This window comes from Cupressus sempervirens, chromosome 6 (genome assembly GCF_028749045.1).
Source record: "Cupressus sempervirens isolate cs-2001-9-10 chromosome 6, ASM2874904v1, whole genome shotgun sequence".
NCBI classification, from domain to species: Eukaryota; Viridiplantae; Streptophyta; class Pinopsida; order Cupressales; family Cupressaceae; genus Cupressus; species Cupressus sempervirens.
In genome coordinates this window covers 504,308,581-504,335,490 of record NC_143123.1, presented here as the reverse complement: position 1 = coordinate 504,335,490, position 26,910 = coordinate 504,308,581, and the positions used below count along the sequence as shown (strand labels likewise).

At 35.9% G+C, this 26,910-nt stretch overlaps 1 protein-coding gene across 5 annotated transcripts in view; it reads left to right on the top strand.

The window, feature by feature from the left end:
* The first annotated feature begins 13,993 nt into the window (after positions 1 to 13,993).
* Positions 13,994 to 26,910, top strand: part of EMB2788 (ribosome 60S biogenesis amino-terminal protein) — a 140,180-nt gene continuing 127,263 nt past the window's right edge. For 4 of the 5 annotated variants that reach the window (XM_089788700.1, XM_089788697.1, XM_089788696.1 and 1 more), the window contains exons 1-4: positions 13,994 to 14,057; positions 14,175 to 14,391; positions 14,675 to 15,830; positions 15,946 to 16,849. In XM_089788700.1, coding sequence (XP_089644826.1) covers positions 14,007 to 14,057; positions 14,175 to 14,391; positions 14,675 to 15,830; positions 15,946 to 16,849 — 2,328 coding nt within the window. In that variant the 5' untranslated portion in view covers positions 13,994 to 14,006. Of the gene's footprint in view, positions 14,058 to 14,101; positions 14,392 to 14,674; positions 15,831 to 15,945; positions 16,850 to 26,910 lie in introns of those variants that run through there. The other variant, XM_089788698.1, reaches the window with a different exon arrangement.

The following is a 26,910-nucleotide window of genomic DNA, read 5'->3' as shown; positions in this document are numbered from 1 at the left end:
TGGTGTTGTTGAAAGAAGAAACAAAACAATCATAGACTATGCTAGAATATTAATGATCTAAAACAATATTGCATAGATATATGGAAGAGAGGTTGTGAGCACAAAAATGTCCACCTTAAACCAGATACAAGTAAAGAAAGAGGCAAACAAGACTCCATATGAACTATAGTTTGGTCACACACCATCTGTCAACTACTTCAAGGTATTCAAAAGCAAGTGTTATATCAAGATAGATGAATACAAAGTGAAGTTTGAGCCTAAGAGTGATGAAGGCATCTTTTTTTGATACTCTACCAAGAGATGAACATACTGATGTCTAAATCTTTGGATACACAGAATTGTGGAATCTACAAATGTAAAGGTTGATGAGTTTGTAGAGAAGAATGAGGAAGATGATAGAAAAAAATTAGAGCATTACAAACAATTTGAGTACATTCCACTAAGTGATATAGTGGAGAGGGTATAGGTTGAGGTAGATCTTGCACAAGAAGTTGTGCCAATTCAAGTAGAAGAAGCTAGGCCTGAACAGCATAGGGGAGAAGCATCCAAAGGGGAACTAGTGCTAGCTAAGTATGTGAGAAGACACCACTCAACATACTAGATAATTGGAGACAAGGATGATTGAGTAGTAACCAGGAAAAAGGTGAGAGAGACAATATGTCTACTCTCACACATATAGCTTAAGGCTACAATAGAATCTCTAAAGGATGAAGATTGGAGGAAGGCCATGCAAGAAGAAATTGATCAGATGGTGAAAAATAATACATGAACCTTAGTAGCTTGACCAGAGAATAAGAATATCATCAACACAGAGTGGGTGTTTCAAAACAAAATGAATGAAGATGGAGAAGTGGTCAGAAACAAGGCCAGACTTGTTTGTAAGGGATATGCACAAGAAGAATGTATACATTATGGAGAAAAGTTCACACCAGTGGCCAAACTAGAAGGAGTCAAGATACTTCTAGCATTTGTTACACACAAAAACTTCAAAGTATATCAAACAGATGTAAAGTTTGCGTTCCAAAATGGAGTTTTGGAAGAGAAAGTCTACATCGAGAAACTTGAGGGATTTGAGAATGAACAAGGCGAGAACCAAGTGTGTAGACTGAGAAAATCCCTATATGGATTGAAATAGACACCAAGAGCATGGTATGAGAGGCTACACTCATACTTGATAAAGATTGGGTTTGTAAGAACTAGTGATAACTGTAATCTATACATGAAGCAAAGACAAAGATAAGCCAAATGATTGCATATATCTTTGTAGATGATATCATCTTTGGTGGAGATAATAGGCTAAGTGTCAATTTTTTTGAATCCATGAAGGAGTTTGAAATGTCTATGATCAGAGAAATCAAGTTCTTCATTAGATTTCAAGTATCCCAATTAAAGGGGGGTACCTTCATAGGGAAAACAAAGTATGTCAAAGAAATACTTAAGACATTTGGCATGGAAGACACAAGACCTATAGGTACTCTAATGACAACCTGTTGTAAGCTATCAACGGAAGAGGAAAACCCTAAAGTGAATGAGACACTTTACCAATTAATGATAGGTGAACTACGACATATAGAACATAGCCAATTGGACATAACACAAGCAATTAGGTTAGTGGCTAGATTCTCAACTAACCCAAAAGAGTCACATATGGTGGTTATGAAGAGAATCTTCAGGTATCTAAAAGGTACCGAAGAATATGGTCTATGGTATCCTCACAAAGGCAACTTTTAACTCAGTGTCTTTATAGATGTTGATTGGGAAGGGAACATAGATGCCATAAAGAGCACAGTTGGAGGTACATTCTTCCTTGGAGGAAGACTAGTGGCCTAGACCAACAAGAAGTAGAATTACATATCATAGTTGACCACTAAAGCATAACATTTTTTTGTAGCCATGAATTGCACTCAAGTCATCTGGATCAAACAACTACTTGAAAGAATTCAAGAGAAAATGGAGGAACTAGTATTATCAACTGTGCTAACACCTGAAATTTGGTCATGAACTCAAAGACCAAACACATATCCATCAAGTACAATTTTCTTAGGTAATAGGTGCAATCAAAAGAGGTAATGTTGGAATGTGTACCAACTAAAGAGAAACTGGCTAATATCTTTACCAAGCCTCTTCAGAAAGATATGTTTGAGTATCTAAGAGTGAGGTTAGGGGTATTACCCCTATCCAAGCTAAACTGATCCAAACTGAGCCAAAATCAATCCATGTTCATAGAACATAATAGACTCCAAGTGGATTGATGGGAATGAGGGACTACTCCATAAGGGGAACAATCAAGAAAGAAACATACAATGCAAGATGATTGCCTTTGGCATTGTCGACAAAGGGGACTAAGTTGAGAGGAATAAAATGTGTTGTAGATGGTCAAAGCATGAAAATTCATTATCTTAGGGGGAGACAATAGAGGGAGGAAGGAAGAGGAATGTGCACACATGATGCAGAAAGTGTCAAAGTGACTAAATGTTTTCATCAATGCCAAATGGGGAGATTGTTGGCCTAAGTGTTAAAGACTAACTGGTAGACAAACCAATAGAATTAGTCATCAAAGGTGTTGTCATTTTTGGAAACACAAGCAAAGGAATCATGACCAATAGACAAGCACAATGGACAAGGCATGTGAATGTGCGACCCTAACATTTAAGAGAAATTAGGAAAGATGACAAGCCCAGTGGAAGTGATGACAAAGGTAATTCACTCAGACAAAGCATGCTAAGTGAATTCCATAGAAGTAGAAGAAATCCAAGTGGTAGAAATAATGAACAAGATAGCAAGGTGACTCAGTATGATGAGCACAAAGCAAGATACTCGTGACTACCTAGTCATGTAGAGGGTAAGAGTACAATCAATGTCACATTTAACGGTGATGGGAGAAAGGACTGAGGCGCAATTGAAATAATTCAATTTTGAATTCCTTACAACTAAAGCTAGTCACCAAAAACACATTATGCCTGTGACTCTTATACAAACATGCTGCAACTTGACAAGGGTTGCACACTACTAAAATGGGTAGTTAAGTCAATAATAGGGAGAGAACTCAAATTTTGAATTCTAGGTTGATGCTTCCAAGAAAAGCAAGAAGAAGAGTATAAAAGAAAATGAAGTTGAAAGGGAGAATGTTAGATTGCCAAGTGAATAGCATGAGAGCTAGAAGTGCCAAGCTAAAGTGGAATCTCATAAAGTGAAGAAGAGTGGTCAGAGAGAGATCATCTTCAAGGTAGTGATTGTGTTGAGAAGAGGAGAGAGAACCTAAAACAACATAAAGATTATTGTATGTTCAAGCTGAGAGAGTAAAGCACAACAATGACCAGAGACTAAAGTTGCAGAACCCAAAGAAGGCATAACAAAGTTCTAAGACCGGTCAAGCAAGCAAAAGAAGGATCTAGATCAAGCTTAGTAGCTAAATTGATAGGTCATTTATTTGTTGTTTACTTATCTATACAACATCAAATCCCAATAAGGATGGACCCTAATAGGTACTTTGTGTTAGAGTGGGGTTGTCGTTGCACCAAAAGATCGATCTGTCAATGCCTGATACAACCATTCAACTTATAGTACATAGGAGGTGGTTAATCCCTTATCATGAATCCTGAGGGGAGTGTTGAATAAATTTCTAACAATCTCCCCCTTTGTGTTACCCAAGGGTTTGAGGATTCAAACCTATGACCAAGCTCTAATACCACTTGTTAGAGTGCGGTTGCCATTGCACCAAAAGACTGATCTATTAATGTCTAATACAACCACTCAACTTATAGTACATAAGAGGTGGTTAAGCCCTTGTCACGAATCCTAAGGGGGGCGATGAATAAATTTCTAACACTTTGTACAAATCCCTTAACATGGTGACACATTAACTTGTGTTTCAAAGTCCTTTAACCAGGTTGCTCCTAACGGAGCAAGATTTTAATAGGTTTTATTTAAATCCCCTAAAAAGTGGCACTTCACAGTGTTGTTGTAATATTTTAATAGGGATAAGCTCTTGATTAGGTACACTTCATAGGACTACAAACTTGTGAGGATCGAATCACACATCATGGTTTTTACCCTAGTTGGGTTTCCATGAGACAAATACTATGTTGTGCATTGCTATTTTCATGTGATATGTTTTTTCTCAACCCTAACCACTTGAGTTATAACATGCACTAGCCGGTAGAAAAGTAGTGAGTGTGATTTGAAGTAAAAACTTGTACATAGTGAGTATACTAATCCCCCCTCCCTCATTTAGTATACTGACTCATGGGTGTGACCAACATTTCTAACTCTGACCCTTTTCTCAACAACCAAGAGATATTTTGTCAATAAGATTTTTTTTGTTTCCAATGACCTGCATTTTTCCCAGTGTTTTTTTTAGCGAGGGGTATTTTTTACGATAATGGCTCTTTGATCATCAAATTTATGTATGTATTCTATTGACATCATCACCATCAACATGTCCTTCTGGCCCTTTATGGAGCTACCTTTAGTTTTTTGGTTGTATCTTGCTCATACAAACTCCATATTTCATAAATGAGATATTGTTTGGTTCCGAGCTCGATGTAGTACTGTAGATTTAATTTACTAATTTTTCTATTTTGATGGCTTTTTTTGTTGTTAAAGCTAGGTGTTCTATTTTGCACTCTAGAAGACATATCTTGAACATCCAAACTCCATTTTTCAAAAAAATTATATCATTGGAAAGATGGTTTTGTGATCTTTCTAGTGATACAAGTATTTTTTCCAAATTCTACTCCATGTGTATTATATTCATTTTTTTGTATTTTTGCACTTTGATGAATATCTTGGTTATTTCGGGTCTATGCATCATTTCATTGCATAGGATGTCTTGTCTTGGGCTGCACTTTGTGTTTTAGCAACCTTATGTCTCTTCTGATATTTGCTGACATCTTTTGTAAGCATTTATGCAAATACACTAAAATAAAGTGTCATATTTTATTTGTATCTTTAACTTCAATTGTTTGCCTTTATTTTGCCTCTTGATTTGAGTAGTGTCATTTTAGGGCTCTCATATATATTATTGTCTTCTTGGGATCTACCACATCTTATGTCTTATTGTACATGCACTACTAATTAAGTGTCGTGGGGGGTTGATGTTTGCCTTTATTTGCCATCTACCTTTGTCAGCCAAGTGTTCCATGACATTAGCTCCTTGTCCATTTCCAGAGGCTGATCACCTCATGAAACTATTTTATATTTTTTGTGCATCTTGATCTTAGTTCCCTGACATGTTATTCTTCTTGGCTATCCTTTTCAGTTGTCTATTACCTCACCCTTGTCTGTATTAGGGGGGTTCTCCTATTGGTTCTTATACTTTCAAGGTTCAAGGAGTGAGCTGTGCATAAAGTATTTATTCCCATGTACTAGGTGGATGCAGTGATTGGGAAGCTATGCATTTCACTGAGATGGATCATTTACCATATAGACACTTCTCTCATTCCTATTTTGGAGGCAACCTTCCATGTTTATTGACCAACTCTTTAGACTTTGGTGTTTTATGCCATATGTATCTTTGAGTTTAGTTGTTTGCCTTTGCTTGTCTCATGATTCAAGTAGTGTCATATGAGGCACTCATGCAGGTTAAAATCTTCTCTACCTAGTCACATTTTATTTCAGTGAAGGTTCTTCAGAGCAATAGTTACTTGTTGACAGTGTTTTGTAGCTTCTTCATGCTTCAGTGGTGTTCTTCATGGTAATTATTTTATTTTATAGGACAATCTCTAGTTTGGAGGCTTCTATAATCCTTCACTAGTTTTTCAACATTATTTATGGATCTCTTAGTGGAGTAGAGTTTTTCCCATTAGGTTTTCTCTATTTCTCCACTTACATAGATTTGATTATGATTGGGATTGTGTACCTCATTAGGCCATGTTGCCTAAACCCAAGTTTTCTTTTTGCATTGTAGTTTTCTTTTCTTTTCATGCATTGTTTGTAGTTGCATTGTCGCTCATCTTAAGGAGGGTGTTAGAATAAATCAATAACTTAATTATTAAGTCATCTCGACTTAATCATTAAGTTACCTTTACTTGTCACTTAAGTTGCATGTTTCTTGATTATGAATTTGGTTGTTACTAGAGATAACATTATCTTATTTAATTAATTAGCTTGTTTTTATTTATTTTTTATCACCTGAAGTCTTGAACATGACAAGAAACTTTCTGACTATTGTCAATACTAGTACACAATTCAAAGAGGTTTAGTGTCACTTTGTAAGCTATGCTATTTTTATATCTAATGATTTATTGATGTGATTTGCAAATTCTTCTCTCCATGTCAATTTCAAAATTCCCATCGAGCTATAGAGATATATTCTTCTTTAGAGTTTTTTTTTTCACTATAAAATTAAATTATTTAAACTTTGGCAAGTATTCTCACTCCACTAAAAATGAAACATTGAACAAAGCAGTAGAGTATCATGACATTGAATGATTATGGAGGTCAAATATCCCACGAATTATGTCAAGTTTGTGATTCTATTTTTAATCAAATGACCATAACAACTATACGCTCAATATTAATTGTGACTTAGTTTTTGAGTTTGGGAGTTCCATCTAACCCCTTTAATTTCCACTGGATTTGATTGACAAATGTAAGAATTTGCCTTAGGGCAGAATTCACCTAAGACCAAGGAACTCAAACACAAGCACAACAGTAGACCAAAGAGAGAGTATAATCAAAATGATGATATATTCATTCAATATGTCATATATGCCATATGCAAGTACACTAGGAGTGTCTGTATATAAAGGCCTCTAGAGAGCTTCTAGAATGCATAGAAGTCAGCAACATGATGAGTCATACAACCAGACACATGTCCACCAAATATAGGTTATCCTCCATTAAGCACGAAAGTAAGTGCGATGATGTGAGGATAAGCCTACAATGGTGTATCACACAAATTAGTGTTGTAGACAACATGTGCTAAAAAGGGAGTGCAAATAACTGTGTTGTCTACATGACAACTCAGTGAATGATGCAAACTCCAGTGTTGTAGACACCATGTGCTTAATTAGAGTTGCGTACTTCTGTGTTGTCAACATGACAACTCATGAGAGTGCACAAACTCCTAAGTGTCTCACCTAAATAAATGCAAAATAATAAAATAATGCATTGACCTAAGTAAACTTAAGTGAAGTGTAAATAGTAAATACTTATTTACACCAATACCCCCCCTTAAGTGCAACTTAGGGGAATGCCCTTAAGCTTATGAAATCTAGGATGTAATACATGATGGGTCCCAGCTACTAGGCCATGTTAGGTACCCATGTACATAATGAAATGCATTCTCTCATAAAGCAGAGAAAGAGGGAAAAACCTTATGGGAAAAACCCTACCCCAAAAAGAGAGATGAAAAATACATACGATGTATGGATGGATAGAGTAATCAAGACCCCCCCATTATGACATACATCTAGTATATTCATAAGAGAATGATGAGAAGAGGAAGAGAGACATGATAGCCCCCTCCTTCCAAAGAAGAATGCTAACCAGTGATTGCTCCGATGAAGAAGCTGATCCAAGACTGTAGAATGGTTTTCCTCCCCTTAGGAATAAACAATGACAAAGGTACAAATGAGACACTTCCACTGTGTGTGGAAAGAATCCCATGGATAAGTGATGTCTTTGAAACCTGCTCAACTGGATGAAGAACCTGTCTCAAAGAACTATCTGTTTCTACAACCAATGAAGAAGCCCTCTGCAACTACTGATCATAAGTATCCAAAATCACTTCAACCTATGAGGATCAATCATGTAAAGAATGAACAAGAGGGTCAAATGGAGCCCTCATGACAACTAAAGAAGGTGTTACTACATCAAGAATAAGAGGCAGGTCATCAATATTATCCCCCAAATCTATCATTGAAGCTGGACTTGGAAGAGTAGATGTACCCTGCTATGATGGACCTATCGTTATGGTGATATATGCATGTGGACTAAACTAATTTAGTGACCTCTCGCTGCAACAATCGATAGAACCCCACGTGTCTGAATCTGTTGAAGCACTATCACTGGTGTCACTATCAGTTTCCACATGGTATGATGTGCAGAGAGGATTAAAGGACAAGCTAGGTAAACTTTCATCAAAATGCACATCCTTCTCCATAAAAATTTGATGTGTCTCTAGATCCAAGAGTATGTATGCCTTCACATTGTCTTCATAACCAATGAAAGTACAAGGCCTAGGTGGTTGTGCCTTGCATCCCCTAGAAGAACTATTTGCCCATGCAGGACAACCGAAGACTCTAAAGTGTGTCACAATAAGTTTTCTATTGCACCATCCCTCAAAAGGAGTCTTGCCATCTAAGGCTGGATGTGAAGATCGATTAAGAATGTGAGTGGCACTACTAATTGCTTCGACTCCAAGTGATGGATCTAGAGACTTGGCTTGTATCATGCAACTTGCCATAGACTTAAGAGTTCAGATCCTCAAAGCTGCAACATCTGTCTTATGCAGATTGAATGCTGGTGGAGTCTGATGATTAATGCCCTCAAGCCTGCAAAAGTTTTTGAGTCTTCTGTTCACATATATGCTTCCATTGTCAATTCTTAGAAGTTTGACGACTTTCCTCGATTTATGTTCAACATGAGTCTTGAAGGCTAGAAACTTGTCCAACACTTCATTCTTACTATGAAGAAAGTAGACCCAAGTGTATCTTGAAAAGTCATCAACAAAAGTAAGTATGTAGCAACCTTGGCTAGCTGCAAAAGGACCTACTAATACCATGTGAACCATCTATAGAACACTTGGTGCTCTTGAAGACTTCCCTTTCTGTAACTTCCCCTCTGGATGCATATCCACTGAATCTGTTGAACATTCATTGTGGAAAAAGTTGATTTGAGGGAGACCTTTGACCATTCTGTTTGTGCAAATTTGCTAAAGATAGCGAAAGTTAAGATGACCATACCGCTCATGCCATAATTGCATTGTTAAATTTGATTGTGATAACAAGGCCTTTGAAGGAGACTTGGGCACAAAATGGGAGAAAGAGTATAACCTTTTGTCATGATTCACTTTCCTTACTGCAACCAAGGAATCATCTTTAAGACTATGCACCTTTACTGAGTTTGGAAGGAACTCAACTCTATGTCCATCTCCGAGGTGAGTGATTTGGTAGATTGATAGGAGATTTAAACTTAGGTTTGGAACATAGAGACCATCTTGAAACTCTCCATTTTCCATTTCCACGTTTCCTTTCCCTTCAACTTCCATTTTAGGATCATCTCCCATGAAGATGTGTGGTACCTTTGATTGGTTCATTGAAGAAAAATCCTCCTTTGAAGAACCCATGTGATAAGAGGCACCCGAGTCAAGGATCCATTCCTTTGAAGAATTTGAATTTGCCATGAGTGCTTGCCCTTTATCCTTGGTATCTAAAGAAGACCCTTTATCCTTATAAGCATTAGGCAATGGAACATTATGTTTCTTCATGATGTTGGTCAACTCATCAATCTTTTTGAGATAACACTCATGTTCTTCATGACCCATTTTCTTGCAATAGGCACACTTTTTCTTCTCCTTATTGTTGTCCCCCTTCTTATTCAAATTTGAGGAAGACTTGCCTTGTTGATTGTATTGTGGTGTTGTCTTTTCTGCATCCTCTGATTTGTTTTTCCATTTCTTTTTCTTACCCTTTCGTTGATTTGAAGATTGTCTAGTTGAATTTTGAGAACCCTCATTGTTGGCTACCAATGATTTAGACTTAGGCAATTTGAGAATCCCAATTGATTTCAACTTCTTCTCTTCAGTATCCAATAGATCATCATATTCATCAAAGGAGACTTTCTTATAGGTAGACCCTAATGTAGTCTTTGAGGCGTTAAAAGAAGATTCAAATGTGGAATACTATGATGGCAACTTGTTATGAATAAGATAGATCAATCTGTCATCTTTGATAGAACTCCCACAATCAGTAAACTTTGTCCTTAGTTCATTCACCTTGATGATGAAATCCTATATATAATCATATGACTTAGGATCTAAGGAGACAAGCTCATCTTCAATTTTGAAAACATCCTCTTCAGACACTTTACCATATAGGCTTTCGATGGTATCCTAAGCTTCCTTGGATGTAGAACACTTCTTAATTTGATACATGATCTTGTTATCAACCCCCAAACTTATATCACCTAGGGCTTTCCTATCCATTGCTAACCAAGTTGAAATATCACTTGTTGATACCTTATCACCTGCTAGTTTAGGAAGAGTACCATCTACGTATTGTGAAACTCCATTATGCATTAAGTGATACCACATTTTGATGGACCATGTAGCATATTTATGTGGAGTTAATTTTGGAAACTTAAAATTTCCCATAATGCAGAAAATGAAAGAAAATTATAGAAAAGAGAGAACACAACACCAAGAACACCCCCCCTTTTCACTAAATCAAGAAACCCCCCCAAAAGAGATGCTTTTGGTACTTTATCAGTAGTGTGATTACAAGGGCCACTTGCTAATTTTGGCCTTCGTGGACTTCTGATTTTGCTTGTTACAACCTCTTAATGGATTACAAATTTGAAACTTTACAATGTGCTACGATTCTGAAGCAATACAAAGCAAAGAAATGCCCTATTGTTGAAAGTGACATGTTTGTCCACTCAACCCTATAATTTGACTGTAGATCTAGAAATTAGACAAAAAATAACACACATTCAAAAAAAAAAACTTGTTTTCGAGTCTAGATGTGCTTGTACGGAGCGTTTGAAGTTGAAAAATGTAGGATTATATAGGTACAGTCGCCAAAAACTACAAATTTTGACAAATTCATGCACCAAAACTAGAAAAAACTGCACCATTGAAAAGTTTAGGAAATTCTACCCAATTTCAAAAAAAATCGCACCTAATTTGGAGTCCGGAGGCCTCCCAAAGTCAGACTGCAAAATCAAAAATCAATTTGAAGAGGGCTGCATCAGCAAAAGATGTGGTTAAATTTGACAGTCATACAACCGTTATAGTAGTTCAAATTTGGCCATGAATGACGATCAAACGACCGTCAAATTTAGGACAGTAGAATGATGACATTAGCGACTTCCACCCCTGTGATGATGTTAGCGGCTAAGGTGGTAACACAACACCATACAAACTGTACGAAATTGTATAGAAAAAATTGGTGTGGCAGGCTGCATGTATTGTATGGTTGCTGATTGGGATTTCCATGTAAGCGCTGACATGTTGCTGAGCTGTCCTGCTGAGTCAGTTGCTAATTATGCTTGTAGATTGCTGACTGCGTTATATAGTGTGGTAAGTGATGCAGATTTTCCACGTGTCACAGGTTTTGGTGAATACAACAATGCCACGTGTCGGTTGAGCAGTGGTCAGAAGGATTAAAATTTCTGACGCTGGAATGTGTCTGCAGTAAGTGAAATTAATTTAACAGTCACCAGACTATTAGTCTCGCACCAAATTTTCTTGCCTTATCGGAGATTGTTATTTCCATCACTGAGAACCAGATTTTAGGCCAGAAACTACTGTTTGTGGGGGTCGGCCTTTGAAAGGTGTCGCTAGATTATGTGCAATTGTCCCACATGTGTGAGGTGTATAACTCAAATGGAGTTAAAATAGAAGGGGCCATGGGATAAGAGTAAATAAGCTCGCCATAATTATGTTGGAGGCTGGGTGGGCGCCAGTGGCAAAAATTAGCCGCTGCCAGATTATAGCTAGATTTTGATGGTACGGCCCGGTGGTGTATTAGCCTGTGAAATTTACTTCGGCCGTTGGTTTAGTATGCAGTACGGAAATTGAAGAGCCTGCTTAATAATGATGCCCTGCAATTAAAAAAATCTCTTCAAAATTGCAAAGCCGGGATCTAACAGCCCGATTCTGCAAATTTTTTTCTTTGATTGGCCAACTGATTCCAAAAATAAAAATTCGAAATAATAATGCAAAGAATGAAATTAATTGAGATCTAAAAAACAAATAATCAGATCAATTGAAATGACCATACCCAATTGCAAATTGGTGCCTTTAGGTGCTGGTTTGCAATTTTTTTTTGCCTCACGATCAACTTTAGCCCAACATAGGCAAATTTATAGTCGATCTTCACCGAATTGGCATTTCGAACACAATGGCGAGGTTAGATCTAGCTCTAGATACTCCCAATTTCTACAGATTCTTCAAATTCAGGTCGAGGTGCTGAAGCATGAACAATCTTGAACGACTATGTGTAGAGAATCTTCCTCAACTCTAATACCATGTAAGAATTTGCCTTAGGGTAGAATTCACCTAAGACCAAGGAACTCAAACACAAGCACAACAGTAGACCAAAGAGAGAGTATGATCAAAATGATGATATATTCATTCAATACGCCATATATGCCATATGCAAGTACACTAGGAGTGTCTGTATATAAAGACCTATGGAGAGCTTCTAGAATGCATAGAAGTTAGCAACATGATGAGTCATACAACCAGGCACATGTCCACCAAATATAGGTTATCCTCCATTAAGCACGAAAGTAAGTGCGATGATGTGAGGATAAACCTACAATGGTGTATCACACAAATTAGTGTTGTAGACAACATGTGCTAAAAAGGGAGTGCAAATAACTGTGTTGTCTACATGACAACTCAGTGAATGATGCAAACTCCAGTGTTGTAGACACCATGTGCTTAATTAGAGTTGCGTACTTTTGTGTTGTCAACATGACAACTCATGAGAGTACACAAACTCCTAAGTGTCTCAACTAAATAAATGCAAAATAATAAAATAATGCATTAACCTAAGTAAACTTAGGTAAAGTGTAAATAGTAAATACTTATTTACACCAACAACAAACATAGGACAAAGTCAAGCAAGATGCACATTTTTGCAAATTTTTTTTTCATTTTGCAAAATATCATCCTGTTTGTTGATTTGAACATAATCTCTTGATCTCGCTCGCAAATGATCTCACAATAAGTCAATGTATGTGAAGTTATTTGCATACCAACTTTTTGAGTAGTATAGTTAACATTATTCATTTTCTTCAAGTAATTTTTTTTTGTTGCTCATCAATCATATTGTTCTAACACAACAAGACACTATTGTAACTTTAACTCATCCAAAATAGATACTGCTATGTACAAATATGTCTATTAGAATGAGACATGTGTAAAGCAACACTTTTATACACTTCTTAAAGCTTCATTTTTACCTTCAAATAAAACACCTATTAACATATTCAATAAAAGTGCTAGTTTTTAAAAATTAATTAATTAAGCTGAGAGGTTTTCTACAATGGAAGCATTCATCAATGTAAACTTTCTAGCATTTAAAAAAATTTGATAGTCATTTTAGTGTCATGCATAATAAAATGACAGATAAATCATATTAATAATACTAAACATTAGCATGATTCGATTTAATTAATTTTGTAACTAAAACAAGAACTAGCCATTTTTATCATCCTTGTCAACTATTATTGCGTTCCTAATTATCAATATGTAACTTAATCCTATTTATTTATTTATTTTTTATATATATTCAATTAGTAATTCTATGATGTTTCTATTATTTTATTATTTAAAATAACTTAAAACTTTAGTATAAAATTATGTTAATTACTGGAATAGAATGAATATCTTTGATTTGCTAAATGTAAAAAATTGATTTAGATTTTGGGTAAATAGTAAATTGAAAAATCTAATAGATATAATAGTATTTTAGATGTCATGAAGATTTTTTAAATATACTAGAAAGTGAATGAACCAAATTACAAAAATCTTATCCATCAATTTTCATTATTTTTTCTTTTATTTATTTTTAATTTTTATTTATTTATTATGATTACATTGAATTATTAATTCTATGATGTAAAATAAATTAAAACTTTTCATATAAAGCTATATTTTTTATTTCTATTTATTTGTTATGCTTATTCGCTTAAAATAAATTAATTCTTTATTTCTATAATGCACTATTTATATTTCTAAACTTCACATTTTTAAAATTAGAAATCTCTCGACTTAATTTACCAAAAAAAAATTAATTAACTTTTTAAAGGTATGCTAGTAATCAGAGTAGATGGATCAGTTTGGGTGCTGGCTAGAAATTGCTCGTTCTATCTACGCCAAGGTTTACCAAGGGTTTTATGAAAGATTACGCTTATGCCTGAAAATTTTAACGTTTTACAGCTCGATATTGAAAGCTTAAAACCCTATTATATACTGAACAAGACTCTTATTTGTACAGATTATAATTTTTTTTGGAAAATTTCGAACGGAACATCTCATTTGGTCGATGAAGGATTTTGCATGTGATAATTCTTCGACAAGGTATGATGACAGCAACGAATTTAACAACCTGCAGGATGAAATGGAAGTACCTGAAGAAGTGGTTTACAAAGAAGATGAACACGAAGGGAATGGCGAATCACACTCCGATATTGTAACAGAAGTAGAGGAAGAAGGTACTTTCTAATCAGCTTATTCGAATTGTTTACAGTCAAATTAATTGATGCCAATAAACCCGACACACGACTTCAGCAATGTAGGAATGAACAGCTCTGTATCTTATTTTTCTAATGATTTTTCCTGTGGGGATTGGACATCCTGAATATATATATTTTTAAAATATAAAACACCATTCATATTCATAGTTGCAAATAAACAGATTTCATGAATTCAGAAGAGTGAAAATTTAATTACTCTAAATGCCACATTTAACCGTGCTTTTTCTTTGGGGATGCGAAGAATCTGAACACTGCGGGGAAGCTCTAAAGATGGAGATATCGAGAGAACTTGAGGAAAAATTGAAAGAATATCGAGCAGCATTAACTTCCACGGAATTCACAGTCCGCTTACATGGTGCCAAGGGTTTAAGAGACATGCTGCAGGGGGAGTCCGGTAAAGAAGTTCTTCAGCTATATGTTAAGATGTCGCCTGATTGGACTGAGCTTTTAAAGGCTTGGAAATTAGGTATAGAGGGGAAAAGCAGCGTGTCGATTTTTTTGCTTATTGCGGAAATTTTAAAACACCCAGGTGGAAAGGACGATTGCCCGGATGAACAGAGAAGAAAAACTGGTACGTATGTAAGTTTGAGAGTTGATAAATTGGCGAATGCAATTCTTACTACGAAGATGCATGATGTATATGAAGAAATTAATTCGCACGGCCAGAAGCGGCAGAATGCTGCTTTGCTGCTTTTGGCTGCAATTGTTAGGCGAGGGAGAATTTTTGCTTACAAGGTTGCGGAAAGTTTTGATTTTGAAAACAAAGTTTTCCCTAAGTTGGCAGAGTGGCCCAAAAGTAAGAGAAAAGGCGGTGAGGACGATAAGAAGACTAAATTTTTGACACGAAGAGGGTTTATTGAATTTGCAATGTCTTTTTTGGAAGTCAGCACTCCGAGTGTCTTAAGGCACGTGCTTCGGAAGCAGTCTCTTTATGGGGCTGTTCTGCGTGGGCTAGGAAATGATGATGAAGAAACAATTGTTTACGTGCTTGTCCTAATGCGAGAAAAGGTGTTGAGTGCGAGTTCAACGGTGCCTTCTTGGGTTCGCAGTGCAGTGTTTGGGGATACAGCCCTTGAACAATTGAGTATAATTTCTGCGAACTTTTCTTTAGGAAAAGCTGCAGCTGTTGCTCATGAGATTCTGCTGATACTTTGCACTGATTCTCGTCATGGACTTTTTCCAGAGTTTCCTCAAGCTTGGGGCATTTTAAACGAGAGTAAAAAAATTCATGGAGGCAACCCAGCAAGGTTACTGAGGTTGATGTTGAAATTGAGGTCATCTGATGTGAGCAATCATAGAAATCTACTGCTAGCAATAGTTAGCAATCAACCGTCATTGGTTTCTGCATACTTGGACTCTTTTCCTTACTCACTTGAGCCACGGGTGTCATCCACATGGTAAGCATTTATTTCGATCCTTCAAGGTGAATCCATTATAATGGCTTCTAGTTTTATTTTTAATATTTTTTAATATTGGGTATACAATAAGAATTTGTGATTATTTTCCAATCAGGTTTGCAGCTATATCTCTTGTATCCGATTTGATACAAACTTCTAAGGCATCTCCTTCAGTTTCTTCCCATGCAATAGAAGGGTCTTCTCCACCTTCTCTGGAGCATCCTATGCTATGTGATAGATTGAAGTGCATACTTCCCCGCTCATTTAGTCGGGCTATCATTAATAGGGGCCTCTTGCATGCTAACCTATTTGTGAAGCATGGTACACTGCGAGTACTTAAAGAGGCATTGGATTCTTTAGAATCCTTATTAGACACAATTCGTTCTGCAGCAGAAAATGTAACTAGGAGGGGGCACTTTCAGGAGCCACAGAAAGAATGTTTGTCTAAATGCATATCTGAAAGTCATTCAATGGAAGTAAAGGGATTATCTGGCCTAAAAGTGTTAAGAGCTTTAAGTGGTTTGAGACAGTGTGAAGAAAAGAACTCAAATGCTCTTATTGAGGTTTCCAGACAAAAATGGTTTTTACTTTATCGTGAAGTTCAGGATGAAGTAAGGGGATTATTACCAGATCCACAAGTTTTACTATCCTTGCTTTCATCCACAAAGGCTAGATTAACTGGAAGTGCTAGCAAAAGCAATAAGAGAAATTTCCCTTCAACAAATTCTAAGGAAGTTGAAGCCAAATCAAAAGTTAAAAAAAAGAAGTCTGGCTCAATTGACAGTGGTGTTGAAATTGTTGTTAGTGGAATCAATCATGGGGATGGAAAAGATATGCTTGAGGGATTTGTAGCAGTTTACCCTAATCAAGACAGTCTCGCCTTTGATAATATGGATGAAGATCTGATATCGATCACTCAGATATGGGGCACACAGGATGTAGTTTCAGACAGAGACGAGTCTAAAGATGAGGAAAGTGTGCTTTACACAAAAGTCCTCAATGTGTTGGGTTTATATCAGGTACATGTTTTCCTCTGCATTTTGCTTGTACTACGGTATTCCATGAGCAATGAGTGTTCAATTAATTTCATTACAGTGCAATTTTTTTATAAGCATATTCTTTGATTTCCCTTTGGCTAGTTTAGGTGTTTCCATGACTGCCATTTCTGTTTGTGCTTTCTTATGTTCTTTTTAAGAATTTATTTGAATTATACTTGGAATATAATGACTGTAATTTTTGAACCATTCTTTTTACATTCATCTTAATCTTGGTTCTTAGAAGTTCATCATTTTTGAAGATGATTTAACTAGTTATGCGCATCAGGGCCAGACAAATAATTTTGATCTTTTATACTATTTTCCATTGCATTCTCTTTTAAGAATTTAGAGGACAATGCTTCTTTTGATTTTTGCAGGGCAAGGCTGAAATCCATTTGGTAGCCTTCCTGTTATGCTGTTCTTTTTAATTTGTCTTACTCTTGGTTCTTAAAAGTTCATCATTTTTTGGTTACGTACATTAGGACTAAACAAAATTTTGATCTTTTATACTAATTTCCATTGCATTCTCTTTTGAAAATTTAGAAGACAATGCTTCTTTTGATTTTTGTAGCGCAAGGCTGAAATCCATTTTGTTAAGTCATGTAATTTCTCTATATCATTCTCATTTGAGAAGTGCTCATGTGTAGGATATCAGTAATTTCTTATTAATTTAAATGCATTCTTATGAGCATCAATTTTTTCAAATGGCGGGGTCTCTAACCTAGATTGAGAGTGAGAATTGTTTATGTTTCATTGGTGTGACAACTAGTAATATGAGAAACACTTTAGCATCAAAAATTTACAAGATTGCGAAGTTCTCTGTCAAAGTCAAGACTTGGTGGATTGGGGTTGAATCAAATGGGTTTGAATTGATATGGATAGGCTTACTTGATAAGACTGGCGAATACCTTAATTTCAATTGACTTGGTGAATATTGATAAACTTGGTAAGTACTTTAATTTGAAGTGACCCGGTGAGCTTTTGTGGTTATTGATGAGCCTGGCCACATTTTTGAACTGACAGGGAAACCTGATGTTGTTGGGTGCAATTTGACCCAGAATTAGATTTGGTTACAATATGATTGGGGAAATGAATGGGCTTTTTAGTGGCCAGAATCATGGAATCATTTAATGGATTATCCTGTTGATTCTAGAGTTGACATGGTATTTAAAGATTTATCCATGGGTGAATGAACCGTTCAAAAACTTTGAATGACAGTCTCAAAATCTAAACAACGACCATGCAATAGGTTTTGAGTGTCAAACTCCTTGGAGCAACATCAGTTAAGTAGTATCCCATCCCATCTATTATATATCTGTTTAAAAGGATGCTGATGAATAGATGAAGATATAATGGGAATGTGAATATATACAACTTAGAAGTCTCAATACTATTGTAACTTCATATTTTATAACAAATAATGCTAAGCCTAAACCCACGCCTATATATTTTTAATACTACAGGTGTAATTTTATACAGTATGAAAGAGCTAAGGAAGTTATAATTAAATATTATTATTAATCATAATGTAATCTTATATTCTGTTAAGATGCATGTATTGTTTTTATCATAATGTAAATTTAGTATTGATCATAATGCTTTTTTATCATACCTTTAATATAATTTATTTTAGTGTATTTTACTCAAATAAAGATAATTTAATTTTAAATATTAAATTAATAGGTAGTAATAAATTCCATAAAACAAGGTACATATACAAGCTTTTATATATGTTTTTACAGATTTATCCAGAATACACCTAGTCCCCACAACACACCATATGCACATGCTTGTTCTCCAATTTTGATTCAGTCACTTGTGCCTGGATGAGTTTGGTCAGTCAGTAGGACATACTTCTAAATCTCCGATGATCCTGAAAGAACAAAGACCTATTGTGTGTGACCTATTCACATCGCCCATTGAAGATGGGATCCGTATTGTTTTGTTCACTTGGCCTTTCCGGTTTTGGCTTTCTCAGTAGTCAATTTTGCTAGGAGGAAGGTGTATCGAAACATCCCTAGAACTAAGTCACCTTGGCCGCCTAGGTACAGTTTTTGTTAGATCTTACCCTTCCCGATTGTCTTGAGCTTGGCCATCCAACGTCCCCTTTCTCGGTGATACCTTTCCCCCCTCAGGTTGGCTGTGGTATTTCCTACATCTAATTCAGAGTAAAGTGGTTAAACATTTATGATAAATCTGAGTAGTATAATTCTCAACATGTATTCAAAATTTGTGTTGCCTATAAAGCCATTTTCAAATAGAATCAGTTCGATTAATCTTAAACTAACTGTTAACACCCTTAATTGTAAATTATAGCATAATCAAATAAAGTTAAATTCAAATAAGTTAAATTTACAATACCTTGGATTCCAAAAACTTGAATCCGCCTAGGTTACAGTGTGCAAAATTAGGGTTAGTCAGTATAAAACCACATAGGGTGCAAATGTTATACTATTGTATCATATAAACCAATATCACTTAAGGCATCAAAACCACGGTTTCCAATAATTTCTCAGTTAGAAATAGGGAATATCGAGGGGGGGTGGGGTGAATCAGTGTTCCAAAAACTTTTGCCCAACTATGGATATTATTAACAATCTTTAAACTTGCATATATGATCAAACTGAAAAGTAGACATAACCATAACGCAATGCAACTCATAACACCATTATTTGTTAACTAGGAAAACCCTGGCCAAGGGAAAACCCCGGTGGGGATGGTACCCACAAAATGATCCACTAATCAAAAGAATCTTGTGAAAGATATTCACCCTGTTAGGAGTCTGTTACATCCGTATAGTGTACCTGTCCTTGTTAGAGGACTAGGCCTTGTTAGAAGCCTCAACCCTGTTAGGAGTTGATATTACAATACAAAAGTATGCAAGAAGAGCCCATTGCTCAAACAAGTAAATACAACTTTACAATGCTATCGTTGGAGATAGATACAAAAACCTTTATAAAGTGCTGATATCTTCAATAACTGATCTGCCTTTTGATTCCTTCTTCAAAACTTATCATAGAACTGTACTACTCTGTACTAGCATCAAATTCGCATTAATACTGATCATAGAAAGTGCACATTCAAACATTATATCATTATAATACAATGCCACACTTCAGTAAACAAAAGTATTCTGCCTTTAGACCAAAATCTTTTTTCTTGTCGGCCTTGCTGCTTGATACTTTGCTAAATCTTTTGAATTATCTTTTGCCATGTGTGGGTTAACATCTAGGATGTTGTCCCGACATTGTCTAGTAATTGTTTTGGCGAACCTAAACAATTCCTTAACCAAAATGCCTTTATTCTTCCTTTAACTCTGTTTTTTCTTGGTAAATTGTTATTGGTAAAACGGTAATATTCGTCCATACATAACCAAACTTTAAGAGCTTTTACCTATGTGTCATATACATCATGTCCTTCCTTTCCGTAAGTGCACATAAGCTCAAGTGCTTCCTTTGAATTGCGCCAAACAAAATAAGATGACTGTGCACTGTTCTGCTGATATGTACTTAGACAATTTTTTGAATAACTTTACTTCAAAATTATCCTTTCATTTTTCCTTCTCAAAGTAAGCTATATGTTGCCCTAAATGACAACCCTAACATATCTTCTTAGCCAAATTGACCACAGTCTCCCCCTTTGGCATTGATAACAACATATGGAAAAATTGACTAAGTGTCCAAAATTTGTGACGTGTTCATGTGGCCATCGAAATTTCATAATGTGGATCATTTGTATAGAAATTATCTTTTGCCACGTGTGGGTTAACATCTAGGATGTTGTCCCAACATTGTCAAGTAATTGTTTTGGTGAACCTAAACAATTCCTTAACCAAAATGCCTTTATTCTTCCTTTAACTCTGTTTTGTCCTGGTAATTTGTTATTGGTAAAACTGTAATATTCGTCCATACATAACCAAACTTTAAGAGCTTTTACCCATGTGTCATATACATCATGTCCTTCCTTTCTGTAAGTGCGCATAAGCTCAAGTGCTTCCTGTGAATTGCGCCAAACAAAATAAGATGACTGTGCATTGTTCTGCTGATATGTACTTAGACAATTTTCTGAATAAGTTTACTTCAAACTTATCCTTTCATTTTGCCTTCCCAAAGTAAGCTATATGTTGCCCTAAATGACAACCCTAACATATCTTCTTAGCCAAATTGACCACAGTCTCCCCCTTTGGCATCATATGGAAAAATTGACTAAGTGTCCAAAATTTGTGAAGTATTCACGTGACCATCGAAATTTCATAATGTGGATCATTTGTATAGAAATTATCTTTTGCCATGTATGGGTTAACATCTAGGATGTTGTCCCAACATTGTCAAGTAATTGTTTTGGTGAACCTAAACAATTCCTTAACCAAAATGCCTTTATTCTTCCTTTAACTCTGTTGGTAAACTGTTATTGGTAAAACTATAATATAACCAAACTTTAAGCGCTTTTACCCATGTGTCATATACATCATGTCCTTCCTTTCTGTAAGTGCGCATAAGCTCAAGTGCTTCCTGTGAATTGCGCCAAACAAAATAAGATGACTGTGCACTGTTCTGCTGATATGTACTTAGACAATTTTCTGAATAACTTTACTTCAAACTTATCCTTTCATTTTGCCTTCTCAAAGTAAGCTATATGTTGCCCTAAATGACAATGCTAACATATCTTCTTAGCCAAATTGACCACAGTCTCCCCCTTTGGCATTGATGACAACGTATGGAAAAATTGACTAAGTGTCCAAAATTTGTGAAGTATTCACGTGGCCATCAAAATTTCATAATGTGGATCATTTGTATATTCATTTACTATCTTTTTCATACATGCTTCCCTTTAGATTATATTCAAACTTATATCTCCCTTTACATTGCTATATACTATGCATGCTATCTTTTTACAATTTTTCATACTAACACTCGCTCTCCCCCTTTGACATCAATGACAAAGGTGATTTAAAAGTATATGTACATGTCAAAATTTCTACTTTGTTTTCTTTGTCTTGCTGGATGGATGGAAAATAGTGCAATGCAATCTACAAAGTTCTTCTTCAGACTGGTGAATTCTTTGTCCCAATTGTACTTGACTGCATCTGCTATGCTTGTGAGAGCAATAAGTCCATAGGATGCTACCTCTTCTGCATCTAGACTTGGATAAGCAAATTTGGCATATGATTTTTTTGCTTCTAAATAGGTATCCAATTGCCTCTGAACAATGTCAATCTTTAATATCAGGTGCTCTCTTAGTAGTGAGAACCTTTTTAGGATTCTTTCTTTCTTCAGCTCAAGGATTCTCAACTCATCATTGATCTTACTGATTTTCTGTTCAATTTCAAGGATATTTGCCTTGGGGTTCTTCAGCTCATCCACAACTTTCTCCAACTCATCTGTTTTATCTTTAGTGTTTCTGGAGATGTCTTGGGAGTATTTGTGTGCAAGCGCACATTTTGCATATAGATCCTTTCCCTCTGTAGAATAGTTCCTCAATTCTTTGATGCATAGATCTAGTGCTGTGAGATCATTCCTAATTTTCCAAACACTGTATTGAATAGGTTTGCATCATGAACTGCCTTTGTTCTTAGGTTAGCTGCCTCCTCAAGTGTAGTGAAATGAGTATCAAAGGCTTCCATAACCCTTTCTGCTTTCTCCTCAATGTTCTGTACAAATGACTGTACTAGAGAAGGTAGTGTACTTTGTAGCTTCTCAATAGATAATTTTAGTAGCCTTTCAGCACTCTTGCTCATCTTGTCAGATTATTCACCAATCTTTCCAATAGAGAATGCTGACAACTGAATGTACTTTTGTATGTCCATATTTCCATCAAACATGTTTGTTACATCTTGTGACAATCCTGAGAAAAGTTCTTCAAAAGGTGACTTTGAAGTGCTACTGCTGCTGCCTTAGGAGGGGTCTGTAAAACAGTGATCTGACTTTCCCTATTTGTTTCATCCTCCTTTTGATTTGATGTGTCACTTCCCTGTTCAACTGAAGTTTGAGATGGCTGCATATCCATCCGATTCTGTCTTTGTTGCTCCTCTTCTCTCTATTCTTCTTCCCTCACTGCCAGAATCAAAGAAACTGTAACTTTTGTGGCCCCCTTCACAACATTCTGCTAATGTTCCTGATAGTCAAAATCTGTGCCCACAAAATTGGGTGCTAATGATATCAATTTTGGTGATTTTTGATTGCGCACAATGTTTTGGTCTTGCTGACTCTTTCTTTTATCATCTTCCTCATCCTCTGAACTAGAATAGTCTACAATGTTATCAATGACCAAATTGCCAATATTGAAATCTTGCTGGTTTGCAAATGGATTATTTAATGTGCTTGCAAAGGGGTCCTCACTGGTACCAATAGTGATTTTTGCTTCCCCTATGACTATACTGTCATCTTGCTGATCTGGTGCATTATTAGTGCCATCATTGTGTTATCTTGTGGCTGATCTACTGTTGTAAGCTCATTCATTACTTTCACAACTGCTTCTTCTGTTTCTTTTATTACTTCCTCATAGAGTCCCCCCATTATCTGTATTGTTCTTGTCTTCTTTCTCAATAGAGGCTTCAATCTGCTCATAATGTCTTGTAGTTTGTCTTCATTATCTAAGATGCAAAGCTTCTGAATAGCATTTTCTCTCATCTTCCTGTCCTCTTCATTTGCTCTCTTTTTCTTGGCCTTCAAACTCTCATAGAGTTCATTTGGTACATGTTCCATAGATGTGTATGAATTGTTGCTTAAAATCTATCATGTATCTGATCACTGCATTCTCTAATTGTCTTTTCTGTAAAGGATCATACAATTCATAATATTTGTTTAGTTGAGTTAAGTTACCATCCTTTATGATCATTTGATTCATTCTGCATATCTCAGGCTTCCAACTTTTCTTCTTCTTCTCACTCCCTGTTCTTGCCGAGGTTTGTCTTATGGTTTGTCCTGTGGTTGAGAGATTTGATCTCTCATCTTCTTCATTGGTTTCACTTCCTCTTCTTTTGCTTTGGTCTTCTTTCCAACATTTGTAGCCAATAACTTTGGCTTCTTCCTAGGTCCTGGTCTAGTTACCATCTCCTTAATCCTCTTAGATCTTTGAGGAGTCTGTTCCTCTTTCTCTTGCTTCACTGTGACCTTTGGTGATGATCTTGTAGAAGGTGCATGCTAAACATCAACAATTCTGACTTCTTCTGTAGGCTGATCTGCTGTGGCTAAACATCAAAGTCTGATTTGTTCTAGAAGTTAAAGTCAAAGTCCCCTAGGTGTCCCCAAGTCTCCGAGATGTTTTTGGGACGGGGACGGCTGAAAATATTTCAGGGACCCGTCCTCGGATAACACTAGTTATCACAAGTTTAGGGCTTTGTCAGAAATTCGATCAAATTGCCGCTCAAATGCTCCAAATCGCCTACAAATCTTTTTGGCAACTCCTTGCAATCTCCAAATGATCAAATGGTGTCTAAAATAATCAATTTCAACCCTTAAATATACTAAAATTTGCATTTGCATTTATTGTTCCAGTACACAACTCAAAAAGGTGATTCTTTATCTAGTGAGCTAGATTTCTTTCTTGTGATAGCATACAATCATATTTTCTTATGTGCTCTTAGCTGTAGCTTTCCAACAATATTTTCATGCTTCTCTCAAGTGCACAAAACTTTATGTTACCATTCGGGGGTCTGATGACTACTTGGTATATTATCCCCGGTTTCCTTCCTAAAGATGATTGCTTAAGTTGACAAGGGGTTTTCAGCTACAACTACTGATTTCATCTTTTTCTCTGATGTGTCTTGACTTCTCTACCCATACCTTAGTGCTTGCAGCTGTTCCTTCTCTAACAAATGTTTTGTTTAGACTTTCAACTTGTTTTCCTTTCACATTCTCATTCCTTCTTACATTGTTGTTCACATTCCTTTTAAAGTTCATATTCTGTGATCTCATGTTAGGTGTTCTCATGTTATTTGTTGTACAAAATCTTGCTGTATGTCCCAAATTGTTGCAAATCTGACATGTTATAACTCTGTTTCAATTTCTAGGTCCAAATTGATTAGTCTGTAGTCTGCAATCCCTAGCAATATGCCCAAAACTGTTGCGCTTATAACACAATTCCATTTCTTATGACATTTGTTGTTCCCAATGGTTTACTAGCTGCAGGGTTAGTGCTTCCATACATTCCATTATTATTATCATATCTGGGTTTCCTACATTCATTAGATTTATGTTCATAAGCAAAGCAACTATAACAATAACCAGAAAAGGGTTTAGTACACTTACCTGTGTAGTCTTTCTTCATGTGTCCAAGTTGATTACATGCAAAGCATCTTCTATTGAATTGTTTATTTACTTCTTCAGGGTGTTCAGGTTGATTAGGTACTTCTTTGTTCAGATCTTCTTTCTGTTTAGGTTATTGGTTCACTAGATCTTGCTCCTCAGTAACTTAAGATGCTTTAGATGATTCTCCTTCAACATATCCAATCCCTGTTTTATCTCCAACAGGTCTTTGTGCAATGATTTGCTCATTAAGCTTCTCAGTGCTTGAATATAACTTTTCAATATGTTGCTTTGTTTATGTAAGTCTCCTTTTACAATAGTGTTGTACTTCTCAAATTCTCTATATTGTAACTTTGTAAGGTTTAGATGTCACCTTGGTAAGTTTGGATTTTAGATCTGCATTCTTAGATCTCCAGATCTCAAATCCAATTGATTTTTCTTTTCATCTTCCATCATACTCATCTTCAAATTGGTAATTACAAGCTCATGTTTAAAAGTTTCATTCTCCTTCTTAAGTCTTGAAACTACTTCACTATCCTTCATCTGATCATGTGACTCTTTTTTGATCTAGATGATTCAATCTGCTCTTTTCAATTTTTGGATGAAATCTTGTGCATCTTTAAATTTAATCATTAGTTTATTTCTATCATCTGTAACTGTATCAGGTTCATCAAGATTCTTTTGCAATTGATCCATATCCATAGAGATCTTACTCGAGTTGCTAGGCCTCCTCTGAGTAACTGTGCTCTAATACCAATTGTTAAAAAAGGAGAATATTGAGGGTGGGGGGGGGGTTGAATTAGTGTTTCACAAGTTTTTGCCCAACTATGGATACTATTAACAATCTTTAGACCTGCGTATATGGTCAAACTAAAAAGTAAAACACAACACAATGCAACTTATAACACCATTATTTGTTAACTAGGGAAACCGTAGCCAAGGGAAAACTCTGGTGTGGATGGTGCCCACAAAATGATCCGCTAATCAAAGGTATCTTGTGAAAGATATTGACCTTGTTAGGATATTACATCGGTATAATGTATCTGTCTTTATTAGAGGACTAGGGCTTGTTAGAAGCCTCAACCTTGTTAGGAGTTGATATTACAATACAAAAGTATGCAAGAAGAGCCCACTGCTAAACAAGCAAATATAACTTTACAATGCTATTGCATGCTCAAAAGGTGAACACACTTCTATAGATCATTATACTCAAGAATACCCATGATGAGGAGCATCTCAAGAGGTGGCCTATAGCTCTCTATCTATGACGTGCAAGAGTGCAACGATAGTGTGGTGGCTCTCAAATGAACCTAGTTAGGCAACCCGTGCAAGGTGCACCATAGAGCGAAAGATTCAAATGAGTAGAGGTAAGAGTACCAATATCCAAGAATCAAATTATGCAATGCAAATGCAAGTAAGAACTAGATGAAATGTAAGATCTAATCTAGCAAAGAGTTGCAAAACTCCTAGTTAAACTATGTGAGCTAAGCTATGCATAAAAGAAAACTAAGCTAAGAATGCATGTAAGCTTAATCCAAGTAAAGTGAGTGCAAAGTGCTCAAGAGTGAGTAAGCAAAACGACAACATAACAATAGAGTGCAAGCATAAGATATGAGAGAGCAAGGAGAGAGACTCCTTTTAAAACAATAGACGATAGAGATTAAGAGGCAAAATCTATGGTGGAGAATCAATCTCAAGTTGACTTTGGTGCACAAGAATCTTGAGAGGCAAGATCAATGGTTGTGTTTAAGAGGAAAGATGTGTGGAGGAGAAAGGAGATTGCACTGACCTTGAAAA